The sequence below is a fragment of the Rana temporaria genome, chromosome 10, assembly GCF_905171775.1.
Source record: "Rana temporaria chromosome 10, aRanTem1.1, whole genome shotgun sequence".
Lineage (NCBI taxonomy): Eukaryota > Metazoa > Chordata > Amphibia > Anura > Ranidae > Rana > Rana temporaria.
In genome coordinates, this window is record NC_053498.1 from 12,365,955 (window position 1) to 12,381,914 (window position 15,960).

Genomic DNA, 15,960 nt, shown 5'->3' on the forward strand with positions numbered 1-15,960 from the left:
TCGTTTTCCCGATCGAGTATGCAAATTAGCAAAATACGCAAATTCCCGAACGTACGCCCGACCGACGCAGTGAAGTTACGACGTTTAAGTAAGATTTGCGACGCGTAAAGTTGCCCCTGCTATATGAGGCGCAGTCAATGTTAAGTATGGCCGTCGTTCCCGCGTCGAAATTTGAAAATTTACGTTGTTTGCGTAAGTCGTCCGTGAATGGCGCTGGACGCCATTTACGTTAACGGCGAAACCAATGACGTCCTTGCGACGTCATTTAGTGCAATGCACGTTGGGAAATTTTAGGGACGGCGCATGCGCAGTACGTTCGGCGTGGGAACGCGCCTAATTTAAATGATCCACGCCCCCTAGCCGGATCATTTGAATTAGGCGGCTTGCGCCGGAGGATTTACGTTACGCCGCCGCAACTTTACAGGCAAGTGCTTTGTGAATCAAGCACTTGCCTGTAAAACTTGCGGCGGCGTAACTTAAATGAGATATGTTACGCCACCGCAAAGATGCGGCGATCTACCAGAATCTGGCCCACAGTCTTTAATTTCAGCAATATGTGTAGTTAGAATTCGACTGGAGTTCAATGTAAAATTTGATTCGAATTTCAGTTTGAATTTCTGAAATTCTGACAAATTTTGTTTCGTTATTTGGAGCATTCAGTAAAATTAGTTTATATTGTACTTCGGGTATTCGGATATATATCCGAATCTATGAATAACAAAAAATGTGTGCGGAACGAAAGAAACCGCACATGTCTACTCAGACTGGAAAGGGGGTGGAGCAGGACTGGAAGCCGGTAGGCTCTTCAGCATTCACATTTACAAAAAAGGGAACCTGTTGACAAGAGGAGAGTTGATGACCTGTGTGCTTCTGCTCCTTCATTGTCCAATCAGCATACAGGGGAGGGGTGGGGTGACATCACTGCCTTCCTGGCAGTGAAAGAAAGGCGACGTGGTTTCACCTTTCCGGGTGTTCTGTCTGGCAGACGTATCCAAGTTAGAAAAGTGACTGAACAAAATTACAGAATTACAATCATCATTTTTAGATAAGACCGAACAAAAAAGATCAAGAATAATAACATTTCCTTATAAAGTACATATCACTGTGCTGAAATCAAGATCTTATTTAGATTTTTTTTTTTTTTAAATAATTAATTTAATTTCTAAAACATAAACAAATAGAGTAAAATGTGAGCAATACAACAAAGGATGAGAGTAGTGGGGTAGCCGGAACTTTCTTTAGTACCACCGGTACATGTGTATTCAGCCGTTTCTTTTAGAGTATATTTACCGAGAGATTGTGGACCAATGTCGCAAATACTATCAGTGGCGCAACCCCGATTGGAAATTTGTTGATTCCAGAATTCTACCCGTGTTGTTAAATAATGCTGGTCCGCCGTACACACCATACCAGTAGTATTCCATACTTATGTCATCATAGTATGCTGTAAAAATAAATAAATTAATGAATATTTCTGATCAGCTAACCACTCCAGCTTATAAGCAACATGTTAAGGCGGGGGTCGGCAAGCAGGCAGTCAGTTGTGATCGACCCAGCAACTGCGGGCAGCCGGCGGGTAGATCGTGAACGTGGCCCTGGTTTGTTGATCTTCTCCCCCCCCAGACTCCTCCGCTCTCGTCTTCACTGCAGGGCGAAGAGTGGGAGGCAGCACAGTACTGGAGGGAGGGTAGACGCTGCCTGTGATCGGGAGTAGTGATCACTGTCGTGTCACTGGTAGCACCCCCCCCCCACAGTTAGAATCACTCCCTAGGACACACTTAACCGCTTCATCGCCCCCCTAGTGTTTAACCCCCTTCCCTGTCCGTGTCATTTACACAGTAATCAGTGTATTTTTATAGCACTGTTCGCTGTATAAATGACAATGGTCCGAAAATAGTGTCCGATGTGACCGCCATAATGTCGCAGTCACGATAAAAATCGCTGATCGCCGCCATTACTAATAAAAAAAATTATAATAAAAATGCCATAAAACTACCTCCTATTTTGTAGGCGCTATAACATTTGCGCAAACCAATATATCAATATATACGCTTATTGCAATTTTTTTTTTTTTACCAAAAATATGTAGAAGAATACGTATCGGCCTAAACTGAGAAAGAAATTCATTTTTTTTTATATATATTTTTTGGTGATATTTATTATAGTAAAAAGTACAAAATATTGCTTTTTTTTCAAAATTGTCGCACTTTTTTTGTTTATAGCGCATAAAATTAAAACCGCAGAGGTGATCAAATACCACCAAAAGAAAGCTCTATTTGTGGGAAAAAAAGGACGCCAATTTTGTTTGGAAGCCACGTCGTACGACTGCGCAATTGTCATTTAAAGTGACGCAGTGCCGAATCGCAAAAAGCGCTCTGGTCAGGAAGGGGGTAAATTCTTTTGGGCTGAAGTGGTTAACCTGTTCCCACCCACGCCTATAGGTGGATGACGCCTGCAGAAACCTCTCCTCGACCCGGATGGGCATCACAATATCCAAAAAAAACAGATACATATTTAGAATACTTGTAGGCAGATCCCCCCCTAAAGAATGTTACCTTGGAATGTAGTGGTTTTCAAAGCACAGTTGGTCTCGTCCCCTCGACACGCCATTACTTCATCAGGTTCACAAGCAAAAGTTGCACGAGAAGCACATGATGGACATGTTACTCCACTGGGATCAGTGCTGGTCCTTATAGCTATAAAATAAAACAATGAAGTCATATAGCTCTTCTGTTTGTAATAATGTTTTTTCCTTAAAGCGAAGTTCCACTCAAAAGTGGAACTTCCTGTTTTCTGCTTCCCCCCTCCCTCCGGTGCCACATTTGTCACCTTTCGGGGAGGACGGGGGAAGGGCAGTGGCTTAGCCAGGGTTGTCAGTGCCTGGGGCGAGGCAAGTCATTTGCGCCCCCCTGACCCATTACCTATTTTCAGCTATGAGACAGCGGTGGCTGTAGGGAAGAGGAGAGCGTGCTTGATAATGACTGGTAAAGCCTTGAGTGGTGACATCATGCATATGTTCCTATGTCCCATCTGTTGTTGGCGCTCCCTCCTCTCCACACTTGTGACAGCGCCCCTTTAAATTTTGCGCCTGGGGCGGTGGCCCCCCTCGCACTCTCCATATCACGCCACTGGGGAAGGGGTACCCGTTTTTTTGACAGGTCCCCCATCCCCACTTCCGGAGATGGCGCTGTGTCACCGTCCCTTAGGGTTGCCATATTTTCTTCAAGTCAAACCCGAAAACTTTAGCGGCGCACAGCAATCTTTTTTTATAGTATGAACTATACATATATTTTGCAATTAAATAACATTTCTAATCAAATTGGGTTAATCACAAGAGTCCCCCTTTACATCAGAGGCCACAGAGTTCGCCCCCCCCCACCTCCTTCCCCCCTGCCGCTGAGCCAACAAGAAAGCGTAGCATGCTTTGCGCATGTGTGCCTGCGCACATGCGCAGTAGAGAGACTCGGCTGTGAAGCCGAAAAGGCTTCACTGCCAGTTTCCCTTATATGGAATGGCGGCGGCAGCACCTGACAGCCAATCCAAAAATTGGCAGGGGTGCCGACATCACGGGAACACTGGACAGGTAAGTGTCCTGATATGAAAAGTCAGCAGGTACAGCATAGCTCCCAACTGTCCCTGATTTCGAGGGACTGTCCCTGATTCGGAGCAATGTCCCTCTGTCCCTCATTCCTCCTCATTTGTCCCTCATTTTGGTCTGATCTATAGAGATGTATATAAAAATATCTATTTTTTTAGCAAAGACCCTAGAGAAAAACATGGCGGTCATTGCAATATTTTATGTAACACTGTATTTGCGTAGCAGTCTTTCAAACACAAGTTTTCTGGAAGAAAATACACTTTGTTTTGTGAGGGATTAGCTCGGTAGCGGGGAGTGTGACCCCCTGGATGGGTTCACTATACACTGAACTATACAGAGAAACAGCCGAAGACGGTTGGAAACACAGAATTTGGTTTATTCTTCCATCTTGCTGGAAACAAGTGCAAGCATCCAAACAGCATAAACAAAATCAAACATAAAATAAACCCTAGCCACTTGGGGCATCTACCTTCACCACACAGGAACCTATCTATGGAGTCTGGCACAGCCTACTGCTGAGCAGACACTGCTGGTCATACAGCAGAAAAACAAATAGTCTTTTTGATTTTTATCACACAGAAAAAATCAACAGCACCTCACCTCTTCAGAAGTATTTCTGTTCACTGCTCTCCTACACTCAAAAAGCCTCAGGATGCAGCAACTAGTAGTAATCCTCTGGATTACTTATAGAGGCCTTAATTGCCTCATTCTGAACAGCTGAAGTTTTCCAACGCCCTTAAACCTTTTTGGCTACTTCTGCAGCCGACAACCGATATCAATTGGTGTATTTTCTAAACAAGGCAGAAATGTATCTCCCGTCTGTGACAACACCCACAGATTTACCTGACTTCCTGTCACATACTCCCCCCCCCTCTTGTTTCAACCCTAGGGTTGGGACACAGGTTGCCAGGCAGGCATGCACTCGGGACAACCCATCTGCATTTCCCATTTTAGCACCGGGGCGATGCGTTACCACAAAACTAAATTTCTGGAGGGCCAGGAACCCCCTATTTATTCTCCTATTGGTCTCTTTGTTTTGTGCCATCCACTTCAATGGGGCATGATCCGTCACCAGTTCAAACTGTCTACCCACGAGGTAGTACCGGAGAGAATCCAAAGCCCATTTCACCGCCAAGCACTCTTTCTCAATGGTGGCATAATTCTCCTCATGGGCCTTTAACTTTCGGCTGAGGTACATAACAGGGTGTTCCTCCCCCTTGATAATCTGGGACAGTACAGCTCCTAACCCCACATTTGACGCATCTGTCTGAACCACGAAGTCCTGTGAAAAATCAGGCGAATTTAAAACTGGATGACTACATAAGGCCTGTTTTAAAGCCTGAAAAGCTGTTTCTGCTTCGGGAGTCCATTTTGTCATGACAGACTCCTTCCCTTTGGTCAAATTGGTTAGGGGAGCAGCCTGCGAGGCAAAATGGGGGATAAAGCGGCGATAATAGCCCACGATCCCCAAAAATGCACGAACCTGTTTCTTGTTGGTGGGACGTGGCCAATCCTGAATAGCCTAAACTTTGTTAATTTGGGGCTTGATTAGACCTCTTCCAATGGTATACCCCAGATACTTTGCCTCTTCTAGCCCAAGGGTACATGTTTTTGGATTGGCTGTAAACCCGGCTTTCCAGATGGAATCCAACACAGCGTGACCTTTTGGTAAGTGTGAGTCCCAATCCTCACTGTGGATGACAACGTCATCGAGGTATGCAGCAGCATAGGCTCGATGAGGCCGAAGGGTCTTATCCATGGTGCGTTGAAATGTGGCGGGAGCATTCTGTAACCCAAAAGGCATCCTCCGATATTGGAAAGATCTGTCTGGAGTTACAAATGCTGTTTTTTCCCTGGCCGACTCCGAGAGAGGAATTTGCCAATAACCCTTGGTCAGGTCTAACGTTGTCATGTACCGGGCAGTGCCTAAGCGATCAATCAGTTCATCTATGCGGGGCATGGGATAGGTGTCAAAGTTAGTGATTTGATTTAGGTGGCGAAAGTCATTACAAACTTCCATCTGGTTTGGGCAAATCACTATTTGACTCTTCTATCACCCCCAGCTCAAGCATTTTTTTTACTTCCTGGCGAATTGCCTCTCGCCGGGCTTCTGGAATTCTATAAGGCTTCAACTTGACCTTATCCCCTGGTGTGGTGATAATGTCATGTTCAACTCCGGAGACCCAACCTGGCAAGTCTGAAAACTTCTTCTTATTACGGAGCACAAATTGTTTAACCTCCTGTTGCTGAGTTTTGGATAGAGTCTCCGCTATCCCAACTTCAGGGACAGCCAGGTTAAATGGAGCAGTAAATCGGGTAGTCTTCGCGACCAAGGACTCTCTATCCTTCCAGGGTTTCAGCAAGTTCACATGATAGAGCTGCTCAGGTTTTCGTCTTCCCAGTTGGCTAATTTTATAATTCACCACCCCCATTTTCTCCAACACTTCATAGGGACCCTGCCATTTGGCTAGGAATTTAATTTCGACCGTGGGGACCAGCACCCTATCACCAGGTGCAAAGGTACGGACCTGGGCCCCACGATTGTAAATCCTTTGTTTAGCCAATTGGGCTTGGGCTAAATGTTCCTTCACAATCGGCATCACTTGGGCAATTCTATCTTGCATTTGGGCCACATGTTCAATCACACTTCGATGAGGGGAACTCTCACTCTCCCATGTTTCCCTGGCAATGTCCAGTAGGCCCCGGGGGTGCCTCCCATACAGTACCTCAAACGGAGAGAACCCTGTGGACGATTGGGGAACCTCTCTTATGGCAAACATCAGATAAGGGAGCAGATAATCCCAATTCTTTCCGTCTTTATCCACCACCTTCCTCAACATTTGTTTTAAGGTTTTATTAAACCTTTCCACTAACCCGTCTGTTTGAGGGTGATGTACGTAATTGGGTCACTTTCAGGAGTTTACAAAGTTCTTTGGTCACCCTAGACATAAACGGGGTGCCCTGGTCAGTTAGGACTTCCTTAGGAAGACCCACAAGGCTGAAAACCTGAAATAACTATTTGGCAATGGTTTTAGCAGAGGTGTTTCGGAGAGGAATCACTTCTGGGTAACAGGTACCAAGATGTGCTGGTGCCCTCTAGTGGACTTCAGTAAGGGACCAACCAAGTCCATGGCGATAATGGGCAGGGGTACCAACGGACTGCGGAAATGTGGCATGGGTGCAGTAATCTGACACACTGGACAGGAAGAGCAGTACAATTCCACTTCCTTAGTGATCCCAGGCCAATAAAACCTCTGGGTGATCCTCTCCTGGGTTTTTTCTGCTCCCAAATGTCCCCCAAAAATGTGCCCATGGGCCAGTTCCAAAACCATCTTGCGGTACGGTTTAGGCACTACCAGTTGCTCAATGGTGTCCTCTATCCTCTGTGACACGCGATATAACAGGTCCCTTTCAATAACGAAGTAAGGGAGGGAAACCCTCTCGTCAGGGTTAACTAACTCCCCATCTATCTTCACTACATTCTCCCGGGCTCTTAGCAATGTGGGGTCCCTCAATTGCTCAGTGATGACATTTTCTCTGTGCACCTCGAGGTCATCAAACCCTATCGGCCGCTGTTCCTCTTCTGAGGTAGCAGGCTCCTCCCTAGGGACTGGTGTTTCCCCTGCTAAGACTGAGAATGGAAACTCAGGAGAATCCTCACAGTTAGAGGTTTCTGGAGTCAATGTTTCAGGTTCAGAAGAACCACCTACTGGGTAATCTGGGCAGTCCCAGAGTTCCCAGAACTTTGGGAAATCTCTTCCCACAATGTGGCAGTTTGGGAACTAAACCCACCTGGTGACACAAGTTACAGAGGGAAGTTGCAGATGCAAGGTTTTTCCCACCACTAGATCACTTTTCACTAAGGTGACCAGGCTACCTGAATCCAACAATACCACAACATCTTTACCATCTAAGCACATTCTATATAAAGGTTTCTCATTCCCCTTTACTGCAGTGCATGTGGTTGCAAAAAGGGACTGTCGTCTCTCTGTCAGAAAGTCACACTGCATCGGTTCATCAACCGCTGGACAAACCGCTGCTACATGTCACTCTTCCCGGCAACGGTAACAAATCAACCTCCTAGTCCTCTCCTGTGGGATGGATCTTCCAGGCTGCTCTCAGCAAACATTAGCAGTAGTCCCGATAATTCCTCTAGTTGCTCCTTGGTCCCTCTCTCCACCCCCATCCCTTGATGCAGTCTTACCTATAGGTGGGGAGGGTCTGGTCTTGGAGTGGAAAGTCTGTGCGTCTCTGGTCGAAGAGGACAAATTCTCTGTTGTTAGGTACCTTTTGACCAGGTCTACAAGTTTGTCTGCGGTTTCCAGACCACCATGGTTCACCCATTTCTGCAGGGTGTTTGGAAGAGACCTAAGAAATTTGTCTATGACTACTCGCTCCAAAATTTTTGGTCCGGACAGAGTTTCTGGCTGCAGCCATTTCTTAGCCAAATGGATGAGGTCATACATCTGCGACCGAGGTGGATTCTTCAGCTGATAACTCCAATTGTGGACCCGCTGAGCACCGACATCCAGGGTTACACCAAAACATGCCAATATTTCCTCTTTTAACCGATCATAGTTTTTTGCGTCTGCAAGCTCCAAATCAAAATATGCCTTTTGAGCTTCTCCAGATAATAGGGGGGCCACTAGTCCAGCCCATTGTTCTTTAGGCCAACACTCTCCTTTTCCGCTGCTCTCTCAAACGTGGTCAGAAACATCTCCGGGTCCTTATCTGCAGTCATCTTTGGCAATAAGTGTCTTACCTGAAAAGTCGGTATGTTACTGGCCTGACTCCCAGCCTCTGTCTGCTGTCTCTGAAGCTGTGTCACGATGGCCTCCATTTGCTGCTGGTGTCTCTGTTCCAAGCCTGCAATGCTCTCTTGGTGAGCCTGTTGTTGAGCTGCAAGGCTCTCTTGGTGAGCCTGTTGTTGAGCTGCAATGCTCTCTTGGTGAGCCTGTTGTTGAGCTGCAAGGCTCTCTTGGTGAGCCTGTTGTTGAGCTGCAATGCTCTCTTGGTGAACCTGTTGTTGAGCTGCGTGAGCCTGTTGTTGAGCTGCAATGCTCCGCTGCAAACCTGCATTCGTCTGCTGTTGATTTTTTTTTTAAATTGTTCATATTTTTTTGTTTATAGCACAAAAAATAAAAAACACAAAGGTGATCTAATACCGCCATAACAAAGCTCTATTTGTAGGGAAAAAAGTAACAAATATTTATTTGGGTACAGCGTCGCACGCTCGCGCAATTGTCAGTTAAATTAACGCAGTGCCGTATCAAGGGCGGTGAGGGCAAGTGGTTAAGGTCACTACGAATCAAAGGGTCAGATACCGTAGCCTTATGCTTCTCTCCCAGAATATTTGGTTTATTTATTAAAAATACGATTTGTGAAGGCCTCAAGCTTTTGCACAACCATTGTTAAAGCGGGAGTTCACCCATAAAACAATTTTTACCCTTACATTGATGCTCATTTTGTCTAGGGGAATCGGCTAGTTGTTTTAAAATCCGAGCAGTACTTACCGTTGTAGAGAGCGATCTTCTCCGTCGCTTCCGGGTATGGGTCTTCGGGAGCGGGCGTTCCTTCTTGATTGACAGTCTTCCGAGAGGCTTCCGACGGTCGCATCCATCGCGTCACGAGTAGCCGAAAGAAGCCGAACGGCTCTATACGGCTCTATACTGCGCCTGCGCACCGACGTTCGGCTTCTTTCGGAAAATCGTGACGCGATGGATGCGACCGTTGGAAGCCTCTCGGAAGACTGTCAATCAAAATAGGAACGCCCAGTCCCGCAGCCCATACCCGGAAGCGACGGAGAGGATGCATCTCGTGAACCGTAAGTACAGCTTCGATTAAAAAAAAATAGCCGATTCCCCTAGACAAAATGAGCATGAATCTAAGGGCACAAAGTTGTATGTCCGGGTGAACCCCCGCTTTAACAATCACTATACGTTATCTAAGATGTATATTTCCTATGATTGTCGGCTCCATCTAGTGGCCATAATTTAGTATCCTAATTGAGGTATTTCAGGAAAATATTGCATTATGGTCACTGGAGCTGACACTCATAGGAGATGAACCAATTTATTGTAATTAGTCCTGCCAGTTGTATGCGTGTTTGAGGCATTAGGTTTAGCGTTAGGATTAAAGTTACTATAAAATAAAAGCAAAGGTAGCCTCCATATTTCCCTCCCAAGTTTTTACAAAAAAAAAGCATTACCAATTACTATAGATACTTACTTGCAGGTACATCCGGGATACAATTGTCGGTTTCGCAGCAGGCGGTAGCTATCCATGTTGTTTCCAATGCAGAGCTGAAACTTCCCATCCTACCACATTGGTCCGGTGGAACACATCCACTGTAAACATAAATATAAGTACGCTCCTTGGAAATATCTGCAGATATAAATGTAGTCACAATTTAAAGTCTTTCTCCCTACAAAATCAGCCACATCTATTAGTAAAAGCAGCACATATTACACTTGTTAGGCACACGGTTAACTCACAGTTAACCCTTTGATTGCTCCTAGATGTTAACCCCTCCCCAGCCAGTGTCATTAGTACAGTGACAGTATATTATCACTGACCACTGTATTAGTGTCACTAGTGATGTTAGTGGCAGCTATATAAAGTCCAGTACCATAGTTTGTGGATGCTAGAAATTTCATGCAAACCAATAAATATACACTTACAGTATTGGGCTTTTTTTTTTTTTTTTTTTACCAAAGACAAGTAGCAGAATACACAGGTGATACTCAAAAAATTTGAATATTGTGTAAAAGTTCATTTATTTCACTAATGCAACTTAAAAGGTGAAACTTATACTGTATATGAGAGAGACTCATTACATGCAAAGCAAGAGAGTTCAAGCTGTGATTTGTCATAATTGTGATGATTATGGCTTACAGCTCCTGAAAACCCCAAATCCACAATCTCAAAAAATTTGAATATTGTGAAAAGGTGCAATATTCTAGGCTCAAAGTGTCCTACTCTAATCAGCTAATTAACACATTCCCTACCGAGTCTTTGTAAAATGACGTCGGCGGGAACCCTCCGTCCCTCAAAGTGGACATCATATGACGTCCTTGCCTTCTCGGGCTTCTTGGCCTTCTTAGTATCTCGTTCTCTCCTTACAGAAAAAAAAGTGTGTGTAAAAAAATAATAATAATAATAATAAATAAAAAATAAATAAAATACACAAGAACTACCTAGATCAGGGGTCTTCAAACTATGGCCCTCCAGTTGTTCAGGAACTACAATTCCCATCATGCCTAGTCATGTTTGTGAATGTCAGAGTTTTACAATGCCTCATGGGATGTATAGTTCTGCAACAGCTGGAGAGCCTTAGTTTGAGGATCCCTGCTCTACAGTAGATCATGGTTATGGTAGTAGCAAGAAATACACAGTTAAATTAAAATATATTTTTTTTACTATTTTGGGCCAGTTTTCCTTTGATAAGAAAAAAAAATCAGGAGATTTCCATTACCATTTACCACCAAAAGAAAGTCAAATTTGTCCTGAAAAAAAAATGTGATATAATCAGCCTAGATCCCCAAATAGTTGTGGTGATATGTACGGTTTTACTAACGCATGTTAAAAAATTGTGCTTAGGCATTTCGATTTATTTTACCCTTAGGTGTGAAGGAGTTAAGTATCACTCTCATTTCTTTAATATTTGCACTTTCATACAGGCTGGATACTACAGCTCTTGCTATACTTCTGGAGCGCTGACTATGAGAGCTGTGGCTTCCAAAAACAGAAGCTGTTCTATCGTTGCCCTCCTGTCCACTCCCTTTGTCCATTAACATGCTTGGTATTCTCTAAACCATTCTCTAAAAACAAATTCAATTATTGATAATGGAACTAATATAAGTAATACAAGCAACAATTGGCTAGGGTCAATTGGCTAGGGTCACCTCAGTTTCATAGCAGCATCAAAAGTCTTGTTAATGCTGCTATAGACATAAGTCACACAGAGTTGCATTTCTAAAAACAAACTAGAGCGTCCATCCTCAGGTTCGTGATTGCAGGAAAGCCACCCAAGAGCCTCCATGCTTTCCTCACCCCTCCCTCCAGCCATTTTCCTTCCCATTCTTGGCCTCTTGCTAACTCTGCATTCTCATGGTAGAACCATTAGGCAGGTAGGGAGCAGATGCCACGGGCCAGTATTTATCCTACCTCTATCTGGGGGGTTCTAATTTTTATGGAAAGACATACAGATTTGTGCATTTAGGCCTGATGGAGATGTCGTCAATATACCCGATTCACTAAATTTATGATAAATAGATATTTGGTTAACCAATTATTGGCCTACTGACTTTAAGGCTGAACCCTGACAAGGCTGCCTGAATGGCCAATATGGGGAGTCTTGATGGACAAGGGAAACACTGGCACTAGTAAGAAGGTGAGACTAATGCAGAGAGAGGCAGAGAGGAAGGTTTGCTGGTCAACAAAGAAAATAGTAGGTGTCTTGTGGTAGTGTAATTTGCTCGTAGGATTTTCAAGCATTAAGTGCTGGTTTACGTCAAGATTTACTTACAAATAGGAACCCCTCAAGCTGGTCATACATGCATGGCCGCTGTTAGATATCACAGGGCTCCGTACAGCATACCCGACGGGCCCCCCTGTGCAAAAATTTCAAAACGCGCAATTCTCCCTCACCCCAAAAAATAAACCACCTTTGTTCTCAAACTTTCAATCCTAGCACAAATCTTATCCCCCCAAATTCCCCCTACCAGCACAAACCCCCCCTAATCCTTCCTATTAGCTCAATTTCCCCCACCCCCTCCTGGCACAAAATCACCCCATCTCCCCTCCCAAAAAAAAATCTTCTTTCTTCAATCCCCCTCCTAGGACAAATTTCCCAAAAACTCTCCTCCTAGCACAACCCCCTATAAATTAACCTTCCAAATCCCCCACCCCAGCACTCCCTAGCCAACCCCCCTCCTTCCAAACACAAACATCCCCTCTCCTGGTTCAACCACCCGCCCCCCCAAACTCTCCTCCTAGCACATATCGCCCCCTATTCTTCTTTCTCGCACATGTTCCCCTTCCCAACTTACAGGGGGAAGCCACTAACAGCCAGGAGGAGGTGTGCTGTATTCTGCTCTCCCTTCCTGTCACTAGAGCGCTGGTCTATACAGTACAGGAGACCGTATCACTCTTACTGTAGATCACACTGTACACACACACACACACCCCTATCCACAATTGCTGCTGCTGGGAGGTGAGCAGCCAGTGGAGGAAATGGGGGAGGTGTGTGTGTGTACAGTGCCATGCCATCTACAGTAAGATGGATCCGGTCTCCTGTACTTTAAAGACTGACCAACGCTCTTCTGTCAGGAGGGCAGTGCAGAACACCGCACACCTCCTCCTGGCTCTTCATCTCTCACTGCTCCAGGCTGCCATCTCCTTGATCTGGCTGTGAGCGCAGGCGGGGGTAGGGAGAAAGGAGCTTAGCAGCGGACATCCATGGGGGCAGAACTGAATTGTGGGTGGGCACAACAACTCACCTCAGCACCCCCTAAATCCAGGCCCTCTGTGTCCCTCACCTAGTAGCTGAAAGCTGGTGGCTAGTCATTCTTCTTTCTCTGCTCCACCAATCCTCCTTCTGTCCGAGCTTCCTGTGTGCCCAGCCCCTATAGGAGGGCTGATGGTCCCCCCCCCTATCAGCAGCCCTGCATACATGGATCGAAATTTGGCCGGTTCAGCAGGGACCATCTGAATTTTGATCCATGCATGGGCACTGTGTTTGTACAGAGTTCAGCCTAATAAAAGATCCTGTACAATTCCCCTGTTAGATTTTCCCTGGTCGGTCAGCTCTGCAGGATATAGCCTGCAATGCTGATCAGTGTATTCTGATGGTGTGTGGATGGGGAAATCAATTTTTTTTCCCAACCCGCTGGTTAAATGAAAAACAATGAATTATGTATTGACTGCTTAATGCCACGTACACACGATCGGTCCATCCGATGAGAACGGCCTGATGGACCGTTTTCATTGGTTAACTGATGAAGCTGACTGATGGTCCGTCGTGCCTACACACCATCAGTTAAAAAAACAATCGCGTCAGAACGCGGTGACGTAAAACACAACGACGTGCTGAAAAAAACGAAGTTCAATGCTTCTGAGCATGCGTGGATTTTTAACCGATGGTTGTGCCTACTAACGATCGTTTCTTTTTATGTTAGGTATCCATCGGTTAAATTTAAAACAAGTTGGCTTTTTTTTAACCTATGGATAAATAACCGATGGAGCCCACCCATGATCGGTTTGGTCCAATGACCATCAGACCGTTCTCATCGGTTTGACCGATCGTGTGTATGCGGCATAAGAGTTAGAATGGATGGGGGGGTCCTTTTTTTTTTTTTAGACAGTGAATGAGGCAGATAATACTTAAGGTATTATCTGCCTCATTCACTGGCTCAAAAAAAAAAAATAGTACTGCCCATGGTCTAAACCTAGGAAATATCAATAGGCAAGTTAACAAACAAATCATGTATTTAGGGAAAAAATGCATTATTTTATAAAAGGATTGACTTAAAACCACATGAAATCTATTTGTGTTTTTTCAGAAATTGTAAACATACCTTGGTAGTATTCAAAAATTGTGGCCGAACAGAAATAACCATCTGGGCATTCTACACTATTATCTGTACAGAGGTCGCCCTGATCACTAGATGTCCAACACCAATAACATGATATTGCGTAACCTGTAACATAAGAATAGCTAGAAAGTATTAAACAGATAAAGGGAAAATAAGAAATTATTAATAAAAGTAAATGAAGGGGAGATGTAACAAATAAAAGAACATTTTTACAAAAGAAATTCAAAGAAAAAAACTGTAGAAAAAAACGTAACAGTAAATAAAACGGGAAAAGGGAAAATTGGAGAAGGAAAAAATAAAGGATGAAAGAAGATAAGGGCCCAGATTCTCAAAGGACATACGACGGCGCAACGCCATGTACGCCGTCGTAAGTCCTAATCGTCCTAGTCGTATCTATGCGACTGATTCTTAGAATCAGTTACACATAGATAACCATTAGATCCGACAGGCGTAAGGCTCCTACGCTGTCGGATCTTAAATGCAATTATTTTTTGGCCTTTAGGTGTCGCCTCCGTCGTTTTCCCCGTCGAGTATGCAAATTAGATAGATACGCGAATTCCCGAACGTATGCGCGGCCGACGCAGTGAAGTTACGACGTTTACGTTAGGCTTGTCCCGGCGTAAAGTTGCCCCTGGGTATATGAGGCGCAATCAATGTTAAGTATGGTCGTCGTTCCCGCGTCGCAATTTGAAAATTTTACGTTGTTTGCGTAACTCGTCCGTGAATGGGGCTGGACGCCATTTACGTTCACGTCGAAACCAATGACGTCCTTGCGACGTCATTTAGCGCAATGCACGTTGGGAAATTTTAGGGACGGCGCATGCGCAGTACTTTCGTCCCGGGAATGCGCCTAATTTAAATGTTCTACGCCCCCTACCCGGCTCATTTGAATTACGCGGGCTTGCGCCGGGGGATTTACGCTACGCCGCCGCAACTTTACAGGCAAGTTCTTTGAGAATAAAGCACTTGGCTGTAAAACTTGCGGCGGCGTAACGTAAAATGTCATACGTTACGCCGCCACAGTTTTGCACTAGTCTACGTGAATCTGGCCCAAGAAGTCTAGAAGAAAATAACTAAAAAAGGAAACATGGGGGAAAAAGAAAAGGGGCAAAAAAAAACTAGGAAAAATAAGAGAAGAAAAAAAAAGAGAGAAAGAAAGGGACAAAGTAAATACTATGGGAAAAAAAGGAGCAAAAATAGAGGAAAATTAATATAAAAAAAAAAATGATTTAAAAAATTGAAATTCAACCCTAGAGAGTGAAAACATAAAAATAAAAATAAAACAGTAAAAAAGGAAAAGAAAAGAAATGAGAGACAGAGAGTGCGAGAGAGAGAGAGAGAGATATCTAAATAGACGAAAGCCATATACTTACTAGATCCTGCAAGAGCCGATAGTAGAAAATAAAGGTGTACTGCAGACATCATTGGAAGGATACTATGCTGCATGTATGCTTCGTTAGAGCTTTAATGGCCACTGGAAACCTTAGTGGTTCTCTACGACCTTTTAAATCAAATACTGTAAGTCGAGGGGTGGAGAAAGGACACTGAAATGAAATGCTGCTAATATTATTAACACGTGTTCAGTTTTCATAATTACATTATATAGTCTGTGTGATTTTCATAATTACATGCATTAGTACACAGAACATACAGTACATGTAGTGACTTAAGATCCTTTTTTCCATCTGCAAATACACCTTGGGCACAACATGTTAAGGTATTGTAACAGGTGCTTTGCATGCAAGGCTCTGGTCACTAATATGTAAT

The 15,960-nt window shown here is 44.4% G+C and overlaps 1 protein-coding gene across 1 annotated transcript; it reads right to left on the minus strand.

Annotated features, from left to right (window-relative positions):
- Positions 1-517: 517 nt before the first annotated feature.
- Positions 518-15,659, minus strand: LOC120916332 (phospholipase A2 inhibitor and Ly6/PLAUR domain-containing protein-like). The gene is made up of 5 exons (XM_040327239.1): positions 15,567-15,659; positions 14,176-14,298; positions 9,827-9,982; positions 2,556-2,696; positions 518-1,444 (listed from the first exon to the last, which is right to left on the minus strand). Exons 1-5 carry the CDS (start codon positions 15,637-15,639, stop codon positions 1,323-1,325), a joined length of 615 nt encoding a protein of 204 aa, XP_040183173.1. The 5' UTR covers positions 15,640-15,659; the 3' UTR covers positions 518-1,322.
- Positions 15,660-15,960: the final 301 nt, after the last annotated feature.

Bases quoted from the DNA above. Each gene is read 5' to 3' on its own strand.
- LOC120916332 (XM_040327239.1), bottom strand. From the start codon at position 15,639: ATGCAGCATAGTATCCTTCCAATGATGTCTGCAGTACACCTTTATTTT. The intron at 14,299-15,566 runs GTAAGTATATGG...CTTATGTTACAG, and splicing joins ATCGGCTCTTGCAGGATCTA to GTTACGCAATATCATGTTAT. The intron at 1,445-2,555 runs GTAACATTCTTT...TTATTTTTACAG, and splicing joins GAAAACCACTACATTCCAAG to CATACTATGATGACATAAGT.